Source organism: Pholcus phalangioides, unplaced genomic scaffold (assembly GCF_987345545.1).
Source record: "Pholcus phalangioides strain wild (caught in Gottingen) unplaced genomic scaffold, Ppha-v1.0 ptg000039l_1, whole genome shotgun sequence".
In the NCBI taxonomy this organism is placed as follows: Eukaryota; Metazoa; Arthropoda; class Arachnida; order Araneae; family Pholcidae; genus Pholcus; species Pholcus phalangioides.
In genome coordinates this window covers 14414605-14435432 of record NW_028301625.1, presented here as the reverse complement: position 1 = coordinate 14435432, position 20828 = coordinate 14414605, and the positions used below count along the sequence as shown (strand labels likewise).

General features: G+C 35.3%; 1 protein-coding gene across 4 annotated transcripts in view; it reads right to left on the bottom strand.

The window, feature by feature from the left end:
* The window catches only part of LOC149065610 (transcription factor EC-like), a 58139-nt gene that overhangs the window by 11552 nt on the left and 25759 nt on the right, over positions 1-20828 (bottom strand). For 2 of the 4 annotated variants that reach the window (XM_089253875.1, XM_089253879.1), the window contains 3 exons: positions 10647-10860; positions 9892-10065; positions 4276-4368 (listed from right to left, as the gene is read on the bottom strand). In XM_089253875.1, coding sequence (XP_089110001.1) covers positions 4276-4368; positions 9892-10065; positions 10647-10860 — 481 coding nt within the window. Of the gene's footprint in view, positions 1-4275; positions 4369-9891; positions 10066-10646; positions 10861-16628; positions 16826-20828 lie in introns of those variants that run through there. The other 2 variants (XM_089253878.1, XM_089253876.1) reach the window with 2 other exon arrangements.

Genomic DNA, 20828 nt, shown 5'->3' with positions numbered 1-20828 from the left:
TTATGGGAATGTTTGCAAGAGATGTGAGCTTTTGAACAAGTTCGGATTGTTTGGGAGTGCTAGTTTCAATCAGAAGGTCTCCTGAACGAAGGGCCTTCACTGATTTTAATGTGCCTACTGTGCCATAGAGAGCTTTGTCTATTAAGAATGGTGATACCTTAGCCAGCTGTTTATCGGTGTCAGAAAAATGCAGGAAGAAAAATGAGATGATAGGAGCAGGTTCAGTGACAATTGTTTCACTCATAGCTATTCGTTGACATTTTGGTGCATTTTGTATTTTCCCCATTTTGGGGATAATGTGTTTGGCCCCTACTGACCATGCCCACCATGGAGCCCTACAAGGGGACGCGCACACGTAACTGATGAAGGTTAGTGGCAACGCCAGGTTAGGAACTATACATCACCAAAACAGGCGAGCAGACGCGTTCCAGATCCAAGATCGTCGTGAAGCAGCACCAACAAACCTCAACGACGTCCGGCAGGCCCGGCCCCTCTACCTGCCCAGTAGTGTAACCCCTTCAGCCACTGAGGCGACCAGCCGATTGACCCAGATGGGGATAATCCAGGCCTCCTGTTTCGGCTGAATCCGAGGCCAAAGCTAGAGCATCAGGCTAACCAGGATCCCCATCTCCAGCCTTACGGGTCTCCACGCACGGCAAACACGCAGGTAGACAGCGTCCCAGATAGGGCATGTGCTAGAAGCAATGCCCTGTCTGGGAGGACCCCTCCCTGCCTGAGCGGGGCCCACGAGGGGTTGCACACAAAAGACAAGGACATAAACAAGACAAAACTAGATGCAAGACAAGTATTGTAAGATGTGTGGAAATATACATGTAATCTTGGGCTATTGAAAGTGAAGGATATGAGCACAAATAAGCGATGACAATGACGTGTGATAGATTTAGCATTACCCAGAGTGCACCACGAGGAGGCCTATCACATTACACCCCTAAATCATACATATATTGATGAAATATAGCTTGTTGTTAAATTTAAATATACAGCAGAACCTTCCTCATCCAAAATAAAGGGGTTTGAACCCATATTAGATAAGAAAATGTTTATACATTGAAATCTGTCTAAGACAACCACTGCATGAGATGGAAACATATCTTGGACAGTATCAAAAGATAGTCCTATCAGTGATTAATGCTTTAATATGCACCTTTATAAATACAGAGCCACAACAGGCAAAATGTCCACAGAGGTGGCTGAGAGAAAGATGCCTATAACAAATATGGATATCATGTTTCTAAAATACAGCAACCCAATTAAAAATACAACTATAAAAACTATATATACACAATAAAATATTATACAATGTCCATAAAAAATATTTATGATTGTCTTATTCTAAGTATGGATAGCTTCTCGAATATCCCCAACATGCTTACTGTATTTCTTTTCACATGTGTCAATTGTGTTAGAATTTACTACCCCGGGGATAAGCTATTCCATTTATTAACAACCCTATTAGAGAAGATTAACAACCCCTATTTGAGAAATAGGGTTGAATATTAGAACTAATGGGGGATGGGTAGCCAACTCAAAGTTGGAAAACCTTAGAAAATCATATTTAGCTGATTACCACTGCGCAATCGCAGGTTCCAAACCCAGAGTTTCGACAAAAGCAAAACTCAGAGAGAACATGGGAACCCATGTCTCCCTTTCCCCCCCCCCAAAAAAAAACCTGTTTACCCATTTTGCTATCCTGTTTACCTGTAAAACCCATTACAGAAACCCCACAGAAACCTGTTTAAAATAAAATATTATTGGTCCCTTGACATTCTGTTTCATACAGATTCCACTGTACATGAGGGAATATCTCTGTAGAGCTATAAAAAAGGCCATTCGAGCACTTGTTTCGGATACAAGAGGTTTTGCTGTATTATAATATTACAATGCATTTTAAAAGCCTTACACTCTATCAGGCCTGTAACTAGGCTGGGGCAACTGGAACACTGTCCCATGGCCCTGAGCTGAAAGGCCCCCCCCCCCCCACAAAAATATTAAACTTATTTTGCATAAGTCTTTTCAAGGAGCCCCAAGAAAAAGCCTGCCCTGGGACCCTAAGAGAGAAGGCACGCTACACCCCTGCACTCTATAGTGTCTAAAAACATGTTTATTTTCTTGAAATGGCTCTATTAACTGACCCATCTAAATTCCATGATATGAAAATGATAATATAAAATAGGGGTGCCAATTAACACATCTAAAAATATGTAAAACTTTTCATTTGTAGTTTGCAGCTATAAATCTTTGATTTGTAGGTTTTTTTAAAATAATAATGTGATCCTCACATATTCCTAAGGGATCTGCATGATCCTTCCAGGGAATTTAATTGGGAAAATTAATTTCTTCCTTTGAAATAGAAGTTAGATCTTGTTATTTTTGTCACACTACAGATATTTTATTAACTCTTTAGTGGGGAAAATTAGACACAGATCAACAGTTCAGATCTATTTTGAACTGCTAGAACACTATATTCATGTAAAAACTCTGATCTGTTGAACCACAGGTTTCATGATACGAACACTTGACTGCCAGGTGGCAAGTTTTAGAACCTTACAATTAGAGATATGAGGAAGGAGAATATTCTCTCCTTAATGTAAAATTTTAAAAATAATCAAGAATATTCTTCTTTTAAATATTGAATAAAATCACTAATTTTTTTCATACAGTATTATGAAATATAATTCAGTTTTCATTGCCTGAAACATTTAAAACAAAACAATTTTTGGCATAGTCACTTTAAAATGTTATAACAGCTTTCAATTAAAGAATATTCTTGTGTGTGTGTGTGCATGTGCACGCATGTGTGATCATGAATTTACCCCCCCCCCCTGGTGATTCGAGAAGTGTATGTTATAAGCAAGGCCTTGAAATTAGCTTATATAACACTTGTATGCATGCATAAAGTGCATTATTGAGATTGTCTCGAACGAAATAAGCTTGCACAGCATGTAATTCAATTTAATATAGAATGAATAAAATTTTGAAAATTTATTGAAGTACATAGTACAAGGTTTACAGGGTGCATAGCTAACATCTTGCCCTGCATTTTACTGGTGAACAATTGATCCTAGAGGCACACTTCTAATTGGAAAAAGAATTCAAATAACGTGTGGACATCAGAAGTTACATCCTTATACGTCATTCATATTGCATAGTTATTAAATTAGAAAGTGTGTTGTTTCTGCTACTGACGAAGGAACTTCATATAGTTCCGAAACGCGTATAGTCGCGTTCGTTTTGGAATTTTGGGTACACGCAAATGTTGATTATTCAATTGTATTAGAAAGTTGTTGCCCTGTCTCTACTTAGGCAGAGGAAAAAATGTTCCACATTTCTAAGTGAGTCAAGTATCTCACTATTCGCTGTGGTACTTGAATTAAAAAAAAAGAGAGAAAAGTTGGGGGGGGGGGGGAAAGCATAAATGCGAATAAAATGTGTTGTAGCCACGTGAAAAAAAAAACAAAACACATCAAGCAAGATATCACCGGCATACAATATAAGACAGTGGTTTTCAACCTTTGCAAGCTGGTGGTCCAGTCCAATTCATTTTTGTGCGTGGAAGGCTTGGTCAAACACACGAACAATGGAAAATGAATGAAGAAAAATGCAATGGCTAATTGTGGTCCGGGGTTAAGAAACACTAATATAAGGTGCACAAATAAGTCCATTTTGACTACATTTTTCCAGGTTTTTGTTTGCAGTATATTATATGCGAATTATTTTCTAGGTTAAGGGAATGATTTTGGTATGTTATATCCACATTGTATGTTTTAAGTAGGGGTATGTAATAATAGAGGTAAAAATATATGGAAATGAATGGGACAAAAATAGGGGATTTACAAAATATTTTATATCCATATTACAAAACCGTATGTTATGTTCACGGTGAATGTTATACCTAGGATATGTTATAAGTGTACTCAACTGCATATAATTTTTAAAAAAATGTACAGACAAATTAATATAATACAGTGAAATCTCAATGCAATTGATATTCTGTTGACCAAAAAAAAAAAAAAAAAATACAGCAAAAGTCTGTTATAACAAGAATCTCACCATTAAGAGTGATTTATTTGCAAGCAATTGTGAAAGAGCTAATGTTGAAGATACCAAAAATATTTATATCATTATATATTGAGATGAGTTTAATATTAAATTAAAGGAAATACCAAACTTATTTTTAAAATTTTTCATCTAGACTTACAATATTGCTCAGATTGTTACAAACAAAATGAGCAGTTGAAAATAAAGACAACTTACTGAAGCTATGTTACCCAAACTTGGATCAACACCACTGTCAGCTACAGATATTTTAGTCTGAATGTTAATGAAATCTTGCCAGAATTCTTCAACCTAAGAAATTTCATTAAAACACTGATTTTATGCTTCTGAGGCAGAAAAAAACTGAAACATTATATGCATATATATACAGGGTGAATCCGACCTATTCTGCTAAACGAAAGGGAGTGATAGACCAGCTCAAGTGGATCATGAAACACCCCCACCAGTCTAGTCCTATGTCAAACCATTTTCCAGTTATGGTAGATAACTGATTATGGGGAAAAAAAATGTGTGAAGTCTGAAAAAAACCCGGATTTGTGAAGTTACCAAAAGACCTATAAGTAAACTAAGCACACATTTGGAAAGAGCAGAAAAAATGGTAAAAGGTGACACAAATTTCATCGAAATATCTGGTTTTAATGGTGAGTTACAAGCACTGAAAGATTGACAAGGTTTGAAATCAAATTGCCACCAAAATTTTTAATCAGCAATTTTGCAAACACCCTTCTAGCTACAATCGGTCAAATTTGCCAAAAACTTGTTCATTCCACCAGCTTTCCAAAGAGTTTACAATAAACCAAATTGGTCTAGTTCAGGAGAAATTTAGTTATTTGTTTGCAATACATCACTGAAATCTGCATTCGTCAAAGTAATTTTAGTAGGTTTCGGCAAAAATTTGATTTTTCACTTTACCAATCTCTCCGCGCTTGTAGTTCCCCATTAAATACGGATATCCTGTAGATAGAGGTAGTGGCAGCATATAGCATTTTTTGTGCAAAATCTAATTGTCACCAAAATCTGTAACTATCAATTCCAAATTTTTGTCGAATATCTACTTTGACAAACACTGATTTTAGTGATGTATTTTTTTAAATTTCTCCTGAACCAGAAAACTGATATGCTTTATTGTAAGCTCTTTCGGAAGCTGGTGGGATGGACAAGTTTTTAGCAAATTTGACAGATTGTAGCTAAAAGGGTGTCTGCAGAATTGGCAATTAAAACTTTTGGCGACAATTTGATTTTGAACTCTGCCTATCTTTCCGCGCTTGTAGCTCGCCATTAAAACCAAACATTTCAATGAAGTTGGTGCCACCTTATAGCATTTTCTCTGCTTTTCCAAAATTTGTGCTTAGTTTGTATATAGACCATTCAAAAACTTCACAAATTCTGGTTTTTTTCCAGACTTGGCACATTTTTTTTCCATAATCGATTACCCACCATAACTCGAAAACTGTTTGAGATAGGACAGGATTGATGGGGTGTTTCGTAATCCAGTTGGATTCGTCTACCATCCTTTTTCATTGGCAGAATAGGTCGGATTCACTTTGTATATATAGGGTGCATAGCAAACAGGGGTTATGGTATTTTACTGGTGAACCATTGATCCTAGAGGCATACTTACAATTAGAAAAAGTTTTCAAACAACATTTAGTGCTCAGCTATGTCATTCATGTTTCAAGGGGGTTGTATAGTTATTAAAATAAAAAAAATTAACTTTTTATACAGTCCCTGTGTGCCCCAAAACCCAATTAGAAAATTGTTGTCCTATCTCATGATGCCAACAAAAAAAAATTCCATGTTTCTGAGTGCAATATTCACAGAGATATTCAAATTCAAAAAATCGACGAAAGTTGGGAAGAAACAGCATTAAATGCAGGTAAAATGGTTTTTCCGCATATAGAGCTGTTTTTCCTCCAATTTCCTCCATTTTTCGAATTTGAATATCTCAGTGAATATTGCACTTAGAAACATCATTTTGTTTTGTTGGCATTATGAGAGACAGGACAACAACTTTCTAATAGGGTTTTGGGGCACACTTGGGACTGTATAAAAAGTTCATTTTTTTTATTTTAATAACTATACAACCCCTTGAAACATGAATGACATATCTGAGCACTAAACATTGTTTGAAAACATTTTCTAATTGGAAGTATGCCTCTAGGATCAATGGTTCACCAGTAAAATGCCATAACCTCTGTTTGCTATGCACCCACCCTGTATATATATATGTATACAATGGAATTTCTTGGCACAGGTTAAAAAATGTTGTTTATTACAAGGAGTGTTTGCTATTGGAGAATAGTGAAACTAAACACCACAAGGTTTAAACACAAAAATAAGTTTATTAACTTATCAGAATTAAAGATTTCCAAATTCCCAACATTTTGTAGCCTTCAAGAACAGGAAATCATATTTCTCCAGAATTCCCAAAATCACTTACAATAGAACTCTGTTTATATGACTTTCTCCGTTTATGCAATGTTTAGGTTTGTGACCTCGATTATTCCCTATACTTTTTGATAAAAAGTATAGAGCATAATCAAGAGTTTGATATAATATTTCATTCATGGGCTGCACAATTTCAATTACACAATGTTTTCAGTCTCCTGCGAGTTCTTACTACATAACTGTGTTTCTTTTTTGTATTGCTTATGTTTCCATTCCTGGAGCATTGAAAAACCCACTCAGACATTTTAGGTCTGCTGATACGAAAGTGTCCACAAAATATCTCTCTCTGTTCTTTTTTTTCACTTCTTTAGGAACAGACATTAGCAGGAGCGGCTTGAGCTTACCTGCCACCCGGGTGCAAAGCCTCATATGGCACCCCTGGTAATAGGCTGACAGGGCTTCAGTGAAGAGGACCGAGATAAACCTGATTTTTTTTTCTCAGAAAAATGCAGCACACCATTGTTTACCATGCAAAATGTGCATGACCATACGTCCCGCTTTTGAAGTAGATGTTTCGTTTTTTTGTTCCAGAATTATTCTACCATTCTTAATAATGTCAGACTTCGACACAGCACTTATTTTTGTGAGCCATCATCACTTATCCCATAAAGATGATTTATAACGAGGTTATTTTTATTAAGAAATTTTTTCAAAGGTGTTTCTGGTACTCCAGGGACCGAACAAATGAGAAGCCAAATTTTTCCTTTGCTTTCATTTGACTATTTTGGAACAAATTCTGAATGAGGGAGCCAAAATGCACACTTGTGCTCTATGTGATAGACTACAGAGGTGGCGCTTCGTCATGCGACCCATTGCGGCCGCACGGGGCACTGCTCAAGAAGGGTGCTAAATCCGAGGTGAATGGGTAAAAGAAGGTTCCATTGGTCGCAAAAAAAAGTTTTCTGTCTGCTCTCTCTGGAGAGGAGCAAGATGAAAGGATAAATTTTTTTTTTGTTGTTAGGAATTGTTTGGATAAATTGTGAAGGAGGGGCACAACTCGTCCAGCTGGGGGGTCTGGGACTAAAAATCCTTATAATTTTTCTTTTTTCACATTACAAATTAACTGCAGAAGCAGTCCCGTGGGAAATCTGGTTTGGGTCCCAAGAAAAATTCCAGCCTGGGGGGAGAATAGACAGATGGCACAAAAAATAAGTTAATAAGTAAATTTTAAACCTAGCTAAAGTCTACGCTACTGCCCCTTAAAACCTGCCGCACCCCTTGCATCCCGCTTAAGCCTCCTCTGGACATTAGAAACATTGGATTTGATATGGCCAGCTAGCAAAGTACCACAACCAAAAGAAATTCCACTAGGAGTAGAATTTCTCTGGAACAGCCTTGTTTTCCATAGATACACACCCATAAGTTTAAAGTAAAATAAGCTAAATCAAATAGTCAATTAGAATTTCATAACTAGAGAAATTTAATAAAATAATTAATATTGACATATATATATATATATATGAACCATCACACTTGCTGTTATCCCCCATTCACAGAGCCTATATCTGCTCTTATGAGTATTACAATAATTCTGGGTGCTATTCAGAGGCATGCACCAAGGAACATTGTGGGAACTCAAGCCCCTCCCCATTAAATATTTTTAAGTATTTTTGTAAACAATTGAAATAGTGGAAGTTTAATAGTTTTTAAAATCAGCAAGTCCCAAATTTTCATCTTCCATCATATTCACTTAGCTCCTCCTCAAAGGCATTGACTTGTCTTTTCAGGCAATCCCAAGTCTTGATAAATAACTTTGACAGCATTGATTTGTGACCATTAAAGACCATTGGCTAACCTGAAAAAAACAGGGAGTACCACACTGGGGGGTTACTGCACCAACATCTCGGTGAGTATAAAAAAAGGCTGCCAATCTGAATTGGCAATAAACTGTAGGTCCTGGGACATTAGCTCTAGTGAGCAGAAATGACTGTGGTGCGACAAAAATGATCAAATGATTAAAAAGTGTTCCGTCACTAAAATATCCCCTCAAAAACAGACACACACACACAGTAACCCTCATCCTCCATCCCCCTTTCCTCTTTGCAAACGTTTGATATTTGCAGTTTCAACTGTGAACAAATTATTCTCCCACTTGCATAACAATGTTTTGGTATTTAAAAAGCCGATCAGGGTCACCTCCTTTTAAAGTAAAAAAAAAACCTAAATCACGTTCATTGATCATTCCTGTGTCTTCGGACAACACCCCATAAAGCTGTAGATATTTTCCTCCTGCACTGATCTTTATCTGCTTAAAAAACAGGGTGTTGCATGTCAGGGCTATATAATATGGTATATAGTGTATGTGTGTGTGGTTGCATATCCTTTACCTTTCTCCACATTTTTGGCTTCTCTATACCTAGAATTGTGAAACAGCCTTTCATTGTCAGACAAAAAAAATCAATCAAAGCCGGGGTCATAACCTATTATGGGCTTTCCACACCGCAAAAGACCTACCCACACATTTCTATTATGTAATCCAATGCTTCTTTTCTCAGATCTTATCTCTTATATTCGTGTTTATACCAAACATGGTCATAAAAATTAGTTGCATGAAAGAGGGAAGAGCATTGGCGTATGTAGGGGGGTTTATAACCCCTCTCTCAAGTCAAGATTATAGTGTTATTTTGCAAGAAAAAAAGTAAACCCCCCCCCCCCGAGAAGAAAAAAAATTGAACCCCCCCCCCCCCCCCCGAGAAAATTTTGCATACGCCTATGGGGAAGAGTACCTTTTTTCTTTGCTTCAAGCTCTTTGTATACTAGTTTTCTTAACGTTACAGTATTAGGATTTGTATTTTGCACTTGCAATAAAAATGAATTTGCGTTGCCACCATAGCCGAGCAAAAAATTTCGTAAACGTGTAGTAGTACTTGTATATCCCAAGTGTAGTGTTGATTGGTCAGTGGTAGATCAGTCAAAGGGAAAAATCATCTTTCCCTGAGTGTGGAAAGCATTTTTTTTATTTTTCCCTTATTCACATCAAGTGACCTTAAGGAGTGGACTTAAGAATGATTCCTTGGTAGCGTTTTTCGAATTATTCTTAAAGTCATTTTTATGACCCTATGCTTATGATTCGGATGGGATCAGAATAAGCATGAGTAGATAGTACTGTCCCAGATGGTTGTGTCACATATCTCTTACACCTCTAGGTAAGCTTCTGTAAGGTGTATAAACATTGGATATACATAGGTTATTAATTCAGGTCTTAGTAATGAAAATGTTTTAATCATTTTTATCATTGTAATATTTTATAAACATATGACTGGCTGTTGATGAGCCTATATAAAAAGATAGATGGATTAGACATATAAATTTCTAAATTTAAATTTATTAGATTACGTTAAGCAATCAAAAAATTAAAAAATTTACTTCTGGGCTAGTAGAATCACCAATCCCTGTCACTATATTAGGACTTTCTTCATTGCTTAGTGGCAGAGCAATTATTTTTTCAGAGCAACGAGATTGGGATAGGTACTCATGAACTTGTCTCTGCTGGCTCTGCTTCACATGATATGGAGTTGGATTCTCTAATTTACTTTTCACCTAAAAAAAATCAATTAAAACTTCATTGGCTATGGTGATAGTCTTAGTGTATGAGGTATGCATACATATGAATGAAATATCTTTGGTTTATCAAAAAAAAAACAAAAAACATTCATACAACAAGCACTTAGAGAGAAATATATTTAAAAACAGCATCATCTCAAAATATAGAACTCAAAATTTTATGCATAGAATTTCTTGGAATAAGCATGACTTGAGCATATGCAGAGCAGTTGAAAAAATTTTTTTCTTCCTTAATCCTTTATCTATTGATGGCACTCATTTAACTCTGTAACATCCTTACATATTTTGTTACACATTGATACTGTGAACTATAAAGGATGTATAACAACTTTAAGATTACCAGATGGCATAAGTTTCTGTATGCTTGTCACTCGTGTGAAGGAAATGTCATGCTTTATCACTTGTTCATGACAGCCAAACAATTAAAAATCTATTGTATTGCAAATAATGGCTGCAAACACCTAATATGTTTCATCTATGTGTAAAATGTTCTAATTCACAGAATTTGCAGTTAAGTCAAACAAAAAGAGCAACAAAAGGAGCACACGGATGCTTACCGTTAATACTTTTTTAGGAATCTGACGAGGACTTTTTGTTTGTGGCAAAGAATCTATAGGCACTTTAATCGCTGATGTCTGAAGATGAGACAAGGAGCTTGTAGGAGGTGAAGAGGAAATTTCCTTCTCTTTCTTCTCCAGCATCCGAGTCTGATCCCTCATGAGCTGTTGTTTTAAATTTGTTCTACTAATCATAATGTCCTGATAATCTGATCTAGAATAGAGGATATTTTCTGTTATTAAAAATGAATAATTAGCATGAATACAGAAATAAATGAAAAATAAAATTAGTCTTTTAAAACAATCATTTTAAAAATTATAATTGACATCATTTCTCTTCTTCTCTTCACTGTCAATTCATCTCTATTTTTTATAACAATTAGGCGTGAAAGACAAATGGCAAAAAAAACCAATGTACCTTTCCCGAACATCCACAACTCTATTCTATAGCGATTGATACAATTGTATTATTGCTTACGCCCAGATAGTTGAGTTGCATTGAAGTATTTTGCTGGCAAATACACAAGTGTGCATAAGAGTTTAGTATGTGTATGTATTTAAGTATAGTTTTGCTACTGTCCAACTTCTAAACTAGAAATAAGAAATCAGCAGTGGAAGAATATTGTAGTGATTGCATTATGAATCTAATGAGCACTGTGAGCCTCAAAATTTGAAAACTACAAAAAAAAAAAAGTTTCAGCAATCACCAGTTTGCAATCATGGAGAGATCAAACCCAGGCTATCCCAATGAAGTCACCACAATAACATAGTGATGAAAAACTATTGATATACATAATACTTCTCACACCAAATGTTGGTGAGAGAGAGAGCAGGTGGCCACAGGAACCTCAATTCTTTTTGAAGCGATTGTTTAACATTTTAATATTGATCTGTATCACAATGAAATCTTTTAAATTAAATCATTTGATGGTTATGTAATCTCGGAAAAAATGCAATCCTCTCCTGGTTACCATTTAATCTGCTGTTATCATAAAATATTTATATTCATTCTATATAACCTCGGAAAAAAAAATTCATATATCAAGCAGCAAGAAATTCAATTTTTTTTTTCAAACATATGATGAGTCTTAAACTTTCTGGATTTAAACAGTGAGCATCAACTGTAGCATCTCACTGAAAGTATGATCTGCCTGCCAATCAAACAGTTAGTGCACCACAAAACATGATAACTATTTTTTACTATTTAGACCTATTACCTGGCGTTGGAGTGTATGGCGCTGTGAGTGCTTGAACACACCTGAATCAACTTGGAAGTCAAAATCTCCTACATAGAGCTCAATCCGAGCACTCTCAGGTTTTAAACACTTCTAATGCCACTGATTATAAACACAAATTCAAGAACCGCAACAGGCAAAATGCCCAAAATTGCTGTTAGTATAAAAATGCAAAGAAAAAAAATTCCCATAAAAATATGAATGTCATATAGTATCTTGAAGTACACCAAGTGAAAATAAAAACAAATTTCAATGCTATAAATTGAAATTATTATTACATTTGCACCCAGTGGCCAAAAAATTAGGATCACCATGCTACTCACCACTAATATTGTGTGGGACCTCCTCTGGCTTTGATGACAGCAGATATTCTTTAAGGCACAGACTCTACACGTTGCTGAAACCATTGATGAGGAATATTAGATCACCTCAGATTAGAAGGTGGTGTTTCAGAGCTCTTAACAGACCTTTCAACCTTGTCCCACAAATGCTCAATTGGGTTGAGATAGGGTGACTGAAGGGACCACTGAAGCAACTGAAACTCTGAATCATGTTCTTCAAACCAATCTGAGATAATTCCAGCCCCGTGGGAGGGTGCATTGTCCTGCTGGAAATAGCTATCATCAGGAAACATTATGGCCATAAACAGGTGCACATGGTCAGCAACGATGTGAAGATAGGCGCTAGCATTGACGGATGTTTCCAATGGAGATAAGGGACCAAGAGTATCAGGAAAATGCTCCCCAGACCATGATTTTACTGCCACCTGCTTAAATAATTGTCATGTGACATGCTGGATCCATGGCTTTGTGCTGCATGTGTCACATATGGATCCTGCTATCAACGTCATGGAGAAGAAATCTTGACTCGTCAGACCAGACAACCTTCTTCCATTCATCACGGAACCAATTTTGGCATTCTCTAGCCCACAAAAACTATTTTCTTTGGTTTTGCAGCAAAATCAAAGGGAGTCTTGTTGGTTGTTGTATATTAAAATCAATTTGTTTTAAGATCCATCTTGTAGAGCCCACAGATATACTTTACGATGACCCTGGATTGTATTGCACTGCAATTTGTTGCATTGTAGCTTTTCTGTTGCTGCACACAATGCGTGTCAATTGCCTGGCAACTCTTTTGCTCACAAGCGATTTCGGTCCACTATTCCGCTTGAAGTTTTTTGACCTAGCTGCCATTCTTTGAAGACTCAAGATACTGTTGTACAAGAAAAGCCAAAAAGGTTAGCGGCTTTGGAGATACTTGAATCGCCCCTTCTGACACTCACAATCATACCACATTCAAAGTCACTCAAATCTCTTGTTTTTCCCATGAACAGGCAAATTGAAAAGTTAATTGGTGCTTCTGACCATGAAAAAACACTTTTTACCAGCAAATCTGATTTATTACGTCCGCTTGCTGCACAGACGAGTCAAAATTTGAGTGAGGAGTTTTTCTAATTTTTTGGCCACTGAATGTATTTTATTATTTCAAAATAAAAACTAAGAAATGAGATAAAAATGCTCATATGATCATTGTGGTATGATCAGTGATATGGTGTGGGCGGGGTGCATGTGTGGTGTAGCAGTAGTAGGTAGGGCCTCCAAAAAATGGCTCCAGGATCCATGATGTTCTTAAGTCAGCCATCTCGTTGGGCAATTTGCCTGTTGTGGCGTTGTATTTGTATTTAGATCTCTTTGATTACCCAAAATATTGAATACACAAACACCATGAAATTTGCCAAAACATCGAAATAACTAAACAAATCAAGTGCATATTGATTGTGCTACCTTTATTTTAAAAACATGAATTACATAGATAAAACTTTGTTATGAATTACTACATTGACATAAAAAGCTCAATGGAATTGAAAACATTCACAACGATAAAAGACTTTTTTCCCCTCATAGTCTATTTTCAATTGATACTTGGCCATTATTTGTTCATGCAACATTTGTCTTCTTATATATACTTAGTTATTCAACAGCATAAAACTTTCGCTTCTTTAAATTATTGGCACAAGTGTATAAAATTCAATGCCAATAATCTTGAAGTAATAATTGAGTAGAAAAATAAAATTTTATTTGTAAAATGAGTTTATAAACCCTGGGAACTGAAAGGATTTACAAATAACAATTTATTCCATGGTATGGACACTCGTGAATGACTGAAAAGTAAAGAATATAATATTTGCCTCTCCTCAGTGACAAGATCAGATGGCACACAGTCTGAGTGACCCAGCAATCAAGTGGTTACTGCATCATTCATTTGAGAAGTGAGCAAATCTGGGTTTGGGTAACGATGTGAACATATGAGTGTCTAGTAAATATTTATTTATAATCATTATACTTAGACAATCATTTAGATCCCTTTCATTATTTAAAATATTGACTACAGAAATGTAATGTAATTTGTAAAAACTTGTAACTTGTACATTGAAATTGATAAACAAATAAAAAGCACTGAGCTACCTACATTTTAAAAACACAAACTTTGTAAATAAATTTTACAATTAATTCACAACATTTACACATATAAGCTTGATGGAATCAAAAACATTCAAAACTATCTTAATTTTTTTTCTTCAACTGGGAATTCATTGCTGATTCCTTACTGTAATTAGTCTGAAACAATATATTGAGTTAATTGACAGCGTAAAAACACTCACCTCAAAAAAAGATGAGCTACCCAACAATAAAGTGGTTAGTGCATCATTCTTTAAGTGAGGGCAAGTCTAGGTTTGCATCTCACTTCAAACATGAATGTCTAGTAAATATTACAACCATTATGCATGTATGATCATTTAGATCTCTCTTTGATTATTTAAAATACCAAATACAAACAGGTAATGTAACTTATCAAAACACTGAATGTTTAAACAAATCAAAAGCATTGAGCTACTTGTGTTTTAAAAACACAAACTACAGGCGATCCCACTTATAATGTTCCCACTTTGAAAGTTTTTTTTGCTTAGTACAACTTATTTTTGCGGTCTCTCCACTCTAATTAATGCACATTAAGATTTTCTCCCATTTAAAGCATTTTCCAGCTTACAATGTTTCTTTCATGACAGTTTTTTTGAAAAGCATTATAAACAGGATCCACTGTGCATAACTAAATTACGTGATTAATCATAACACTGACATTCGTGATCTTGATGGAATTGAAACCATTTAAAACGATTGAACATCCTTTTTTTTCGTCATCGTGCATTTTCAACTGATTCCTTACTATCATTAGTCCATAAATAGTCCAAAACAATATATTGAGTTGATAGACAGCATAAAACACTCATCTTACTAAAAAAAGATGAGCCACCCGACAATAAAATAGTTAGTGCATCATTCTTTGAGGGTGGGAAAGTTTAGCATCACATCCCGCTTCAAACATGAATGTCTAGTAAATATTCACCATATTATACCTGGATGGTCATTTAGATCTCTTTGATTATTTAAAATACTGAATACACAAAAACAGAATATGAATTGTCAAAACATTGAAAGAACTATACTTGGCTCATAAAAATCAAAACCATTGAGCTACCTGCCATTTAAAAACACGAACTACATGAATAAATTCTGTGATGAATCTATGATCTAGATAGAATCAAAACCATTCAAATCAATCTAAGATCTTTTTTTTTCCTCATAGAGCATTTCTAACTGATTTACTACAATTAGTCCATAAATTGTCATTTTATATTAAGTTGACTAGTGTAAAAAATTTATCTCACTAAAAAAAGGATGAGCTACTTAACAATAAAGTGGTTAGTGCATCATATTCTTTGAGTGTGGGCATGACTAGGTTTGCATATTTACAACCATTATACAGATACAATCATTTAGATTTTTTTGGTTATTCAAAATATTGAATACGAAAATGTAAGGTAACTTGCCAAAACATTGAAATGGCTAAACAAATTAAGAGCATTGAGCTACTTGCATTTTAAAAACATAAACTGAATAAATAAATTCCATGATGAATCATAACATTGACATCTATGATCTTGATGGAATCGAACCCATCCAAAACGATCTAAGATTTTTTTTTTTTCCTCATCAAGCATTTCCAACCAATTTATGGACTGACTTGTCCATAAACAGTCCACATCAATATATTAAGTTGATTGACAGTGTAAAACACTCATCTCACTAAAAAAAAAAGTGAGCTACCTAACAATAAAGTGGTTAGCGCATCATTCCTTGAGGGTGGGAAAGTTAAGATTCGCATGTCGCTTCGAACACGAATGTCTACCTGGACAGCCATTTATATCCCCTTTGATTATTTATAATACTAAATACAAAAACATGATGTGGCTTGTTAGAACATTGAAATGGCTATACTTGGCTGAAAATCAAGACCATTGAGCTACGTGCCATTTAAAAACACGAACTACATTAATAAATTCTGTGATGAATCATAACATTGATATCTGTGATCCCGATGGAAACGAAACCATTTCGAAACGATCTAAGATCTTTTTTTTTCCTCATCGTACCTTTCCAACTGATTCCTTACTACAATTACTCCATAACACAGCCATTTATATCCCTTTGATTATTTATAATACTGAATACAAAACATAATGTGACTTGTCAAAACATTGAAATGGCTATACTTGGCTGAAAATCAGGACCATTGAGCTACATGACATTTAAAAACACGAACTAAATTCTGTGATGAATCATAACATTGACATCTGTGATCCCGATGGAATCGAAACCATTCGAAACGATCTAAGATCTTTTTTTACCTCATCGTATGTTTCCAACTGATTCCTTACTTATTTCTTAGTCCATAACAACATATGTAGTTGACAGCGTAAAACACTCACCTCACTAAAAAAAAAAAGTCTTCAAAGTTAATCACCGAAACTCATTTGGCGCCATAAAAATCACGCAATCACTGATGACGAGCGATCACAACACAATATTTACTATCGACTTTTTGCGGGTACGGTTAGAGAGACGTGGAGTGCTCTCATCGCCCATTTATATTCTAGAAACCTTGCATTTATATATATAACTCGAAAAATTTAATAATACATTTTAATATTTTCTAAAAACACGCTACTAATTTCCGAAAAGTTTTATTTCTAAAAGAATATTTTCGAGTTGTAAAATAAATGCATAGTAAACTTATGATAAAACTATTAGGATATGAGTTTTCGTGACCGCGCATTACTGATAAAATCTAATATCTGAGGGGATCATTGCAATTTTTGTTTTTTATACATCCCTTTTCTCATGATTTAATCATACTGAAAAAAGAGAAAAATTTTTTTGATATGATTTATTTATTTATTATATATGCGAGATAAAGTGTTCGCGTATTTCCTCGGCATGAAAACTGGAGATTAGAGGAAATCGCCAACTTTCGCCAAAAAAAAACAATTTTTGATGAAATTCCTAAAAATGCTATAATACTTGTATAATCATCACAAAAAAATAAATACTTCAAATAATTTGCTGAACTCCATTTTAAATCACATTCTGCTCAGAGATCTATGGAGAAAATGTTAGTTAATTGAAATGTACAGTATGTTATAAAAACGTTAGGGAGACATAACAAATATAGTACAGGTATCCATCGCTTTACGCGATTTAATTATAAATTTTTGAAAGTTGATTTTAGGAATTCCAACCTGAGAAATTTGGCTTGGAGTTTAACTTCAATCCTGGAAATTGGCTTGCAAATTCAAGATGATAGGTGGAGATAGACGTGAAAGCCTGGGGCGGGGGCACAATGATGATTGCTGGGGGAGCATGATGATGATGCAGGCGAACTGTAGCCCTCACCTATCAAGCGGGATGCGGTGGGGGTGCCGTGCACCCAAAGCCCCTCCCCCCATCTTCGGCTCTCTTCGAGCTCCGCCCACGAGAGGGAGAGAGGGGTCTTGAGGTGCCCTCAAGAGAGGACACCCCAAGACCCCTCTCGGCTCTCGTCGAGATGGACTGTCTGAAACCTTCTCCTCATAACCACTGTTCCCAATCTTCTCAATTGGTTTAATTAATTATAAAAAAATATTTTCCGTTCATTAAAGCACTTCAGTTTTTTTCTGAAGGCGTGAGATTCCAAACTTAATTTACAAACCAAAAACTTAAATCGTTTCAGCACTTATTTCATAATTTTTTTGAATCACTTCTTTTTTTAGGAATTATAAAATTTAATTTTTTGATTTTTAATTTTAATGTTGTTTCTATGATCATAGGCAAGTCGAGACAACAAACAGGCAATTTTTTTTGCATGAAAACTTAACTACAGGTTCGGAAAGATATATAAAAGAGAAAAATTATAAATATCAATCCATCTCTGAATTCGGCGGGTAAAAAGTTAAAACCACAAACTTGGCAAAATAATCAAACATCCAAGATACTAATCAAATGACACTCTCTAGACTGATTTATATATTTTTTTAAACAGATTTTTTAGGTCTACAGTTTTTTAATGTGCTTGTGGTTTTCACGATCAAGGACGTAATATTACGCCTAAACAAGTTCTTTCTGTTTTCTTCCCTCATTTTCATCATCGTGAAGCTTTGGAGTAACCCTGTGAAAATAATTTGTTCATCTTATCTCCGTTTATTTTTATTCTCCTATTAGTGATTTTTTCCCCACATATGATGTATCCTTCTACTATATATTGATTTATTATTCAATATTGTTTGGCCGAGGCCTATACAAGGGAATGCGGTGGTGAAATTTGACAGAGGAGACGGTTGATGTTACAAAAGAAATCGGAAACTGTTGTACAATCAATATTGTTTGATGGGAGGTTATTCCAATCGGTTATTGTTCGAGGAAAAAAACTAAATTTGAAACAATCTGTGGATGTAAAGATGGGTTTCGGTTTTTGGGAATGGTTAATTCTATTGGAAAATTATGAAGCTGGAGTTAGAAAATTAGAGGTGTTTCTCTTTCGCTCTTATATACATATAAGAGCAAAAGAGAGCAAGTAGGGTGAGGGTGAAAAGAGAAATCTACTTCGTACCTACTCCCTTATCGACTTATCTGTTATACTGTTTTCTTTTCAATTTTTTTCCTTCTCGTTCTCTTCCTTTTTCTAATGTGCGGTTAGGTTAAGACAAGGTTACCATATTTATCGCCGATTCGTCAAAAAGAGATCATCCGAATTCTTGCCAACAGCTTGTAAGCGAAGGGGTTAATATGTTAGCATCATTAACCTCTTCACATCTGAGCCAAAATTGACTATGAAAAAAATTTTTGATTGATTTGTGTTTATATTGTATGGCGAATGCACTTTAAAAAGGGAAAAAAATTAAATTAATTAATTAATTTGGGTCGATATCTTTACTAGGACTATTTGAGTACACATGTGTGTGCCTCATGTTTTAACTTGAGAAAAGAATCATTAAAAACCATTTAAAACCGTAAAAACTAAGGTACACACATGTATACCTCTCAAGCAAAGAGGTTATAGGAAAATATCTATTAGTTTTCGCGAAATTTTTGGCATTTAAAGGATAGTTTCTGGACAGATTTTGACTGTTAAGAACACTTTTCGACAGATTTCGATTAAGTCTTTTTTAAAATACGCTTGAAGGGTTTTTGGTATGCTACTTTGATTAAAAGAAAATCTATTGTTTACCATGTAAGTATTTTATAACTTTGAGGTTTCGCACACTTTCAGACGGTTTTAAGTAATGAAAACTACTTGTTCAGTCTCAAACCCAAACCCTGTCATAGTGGAATCAGTCGAATCTTGAGGCGAAAACTATCTATCACACCTTACACTAGCCAGGCTTTTTAACAAGCCAGCATATTGGAAGCCACGTACAAATCGGAAGTTTCAAACAAATAAGTTGTGAATAATATAACAATTAAAAACACAGATTCGGCAAATATACCTCGAAATAACGAAATATTAGTTGGGATTTCTTATTTTTATTTTTGATAATTTTATTGCGTAAAAGGTATCTAAAATATAATACACTCTTAAAAGTATACCAACTTCGCCTTCCCGTACTTTTCGTGACATCCATATACTGTACACACGGCCGCAACTAGAAACGAAAATTTACTGTCACCCAGGGATAATGCCCATTTTGCCCCCCCCCCCCCGCCGTAATTTCAAAACAGAAAACAATAAATTCAGGACCCAGGGTACCAGACCTCATTGCCCTTCCCTTGTTGGGGTCCTGGTTGCACATTACTGTATTTAACAACACGTATTTCTACTAAATTTATATAATGGCAAGAAGAGTTCGTTTCGGGAATAGCCATTAGGGTCTAGAACATTACAAACGGGAACTCTCAGCCACTTTTCAAGCCAATGCCGCGTGGCCACCATCTCAGTTTCACGTTGTAACTCTCCGTGTACTGCCCGTTACATTAGTTTTCTACGGTTGTCTTCACACATTAATGCGTGCCAAGTTATTTTATCTTAATAATTAATTGGAGATCAAAATAAATAAATAAATATCTTAATAGTGTACTTAATCTCCTCAGCAGAGGCCAGATTTAACGGTGGACGCACCGAGCACGCGCCTTGGGCCCCCACTTCTTAAAAAGGCCCCACCAAACACCAATTTCACCCTTTTTTTCTTATTTAAAGGGGCACAATATTTTCTTCTGCGACTTTCTGCGTTCTTTCTCAACCGACCTTAATCCGCTTCTGCTCCGTAGATATGATAATACTTGCTGTCTAGTCGAAAACAGTAAATTTGTAGAGCTTCTCTATTAGCAACTTATTGATTACAGGGAAACGTGGTCATAAAACCACAATTTCTTTCATGACCACGCTCATATTTAATAGCACAAATGTCACCGGATGGAAAGGAGAATTCCACATAAGGCTCATACCCCTTTATTATTATTATTATTTGTGACTGTTTAGTAATAATTGAATACAATCCAATGTGATAAAGTGTAGCAGACAGGAGTAAGTTGAAAATAATCTCTGATTCCCTGAAAAAAAATCATTTCCACCCCCG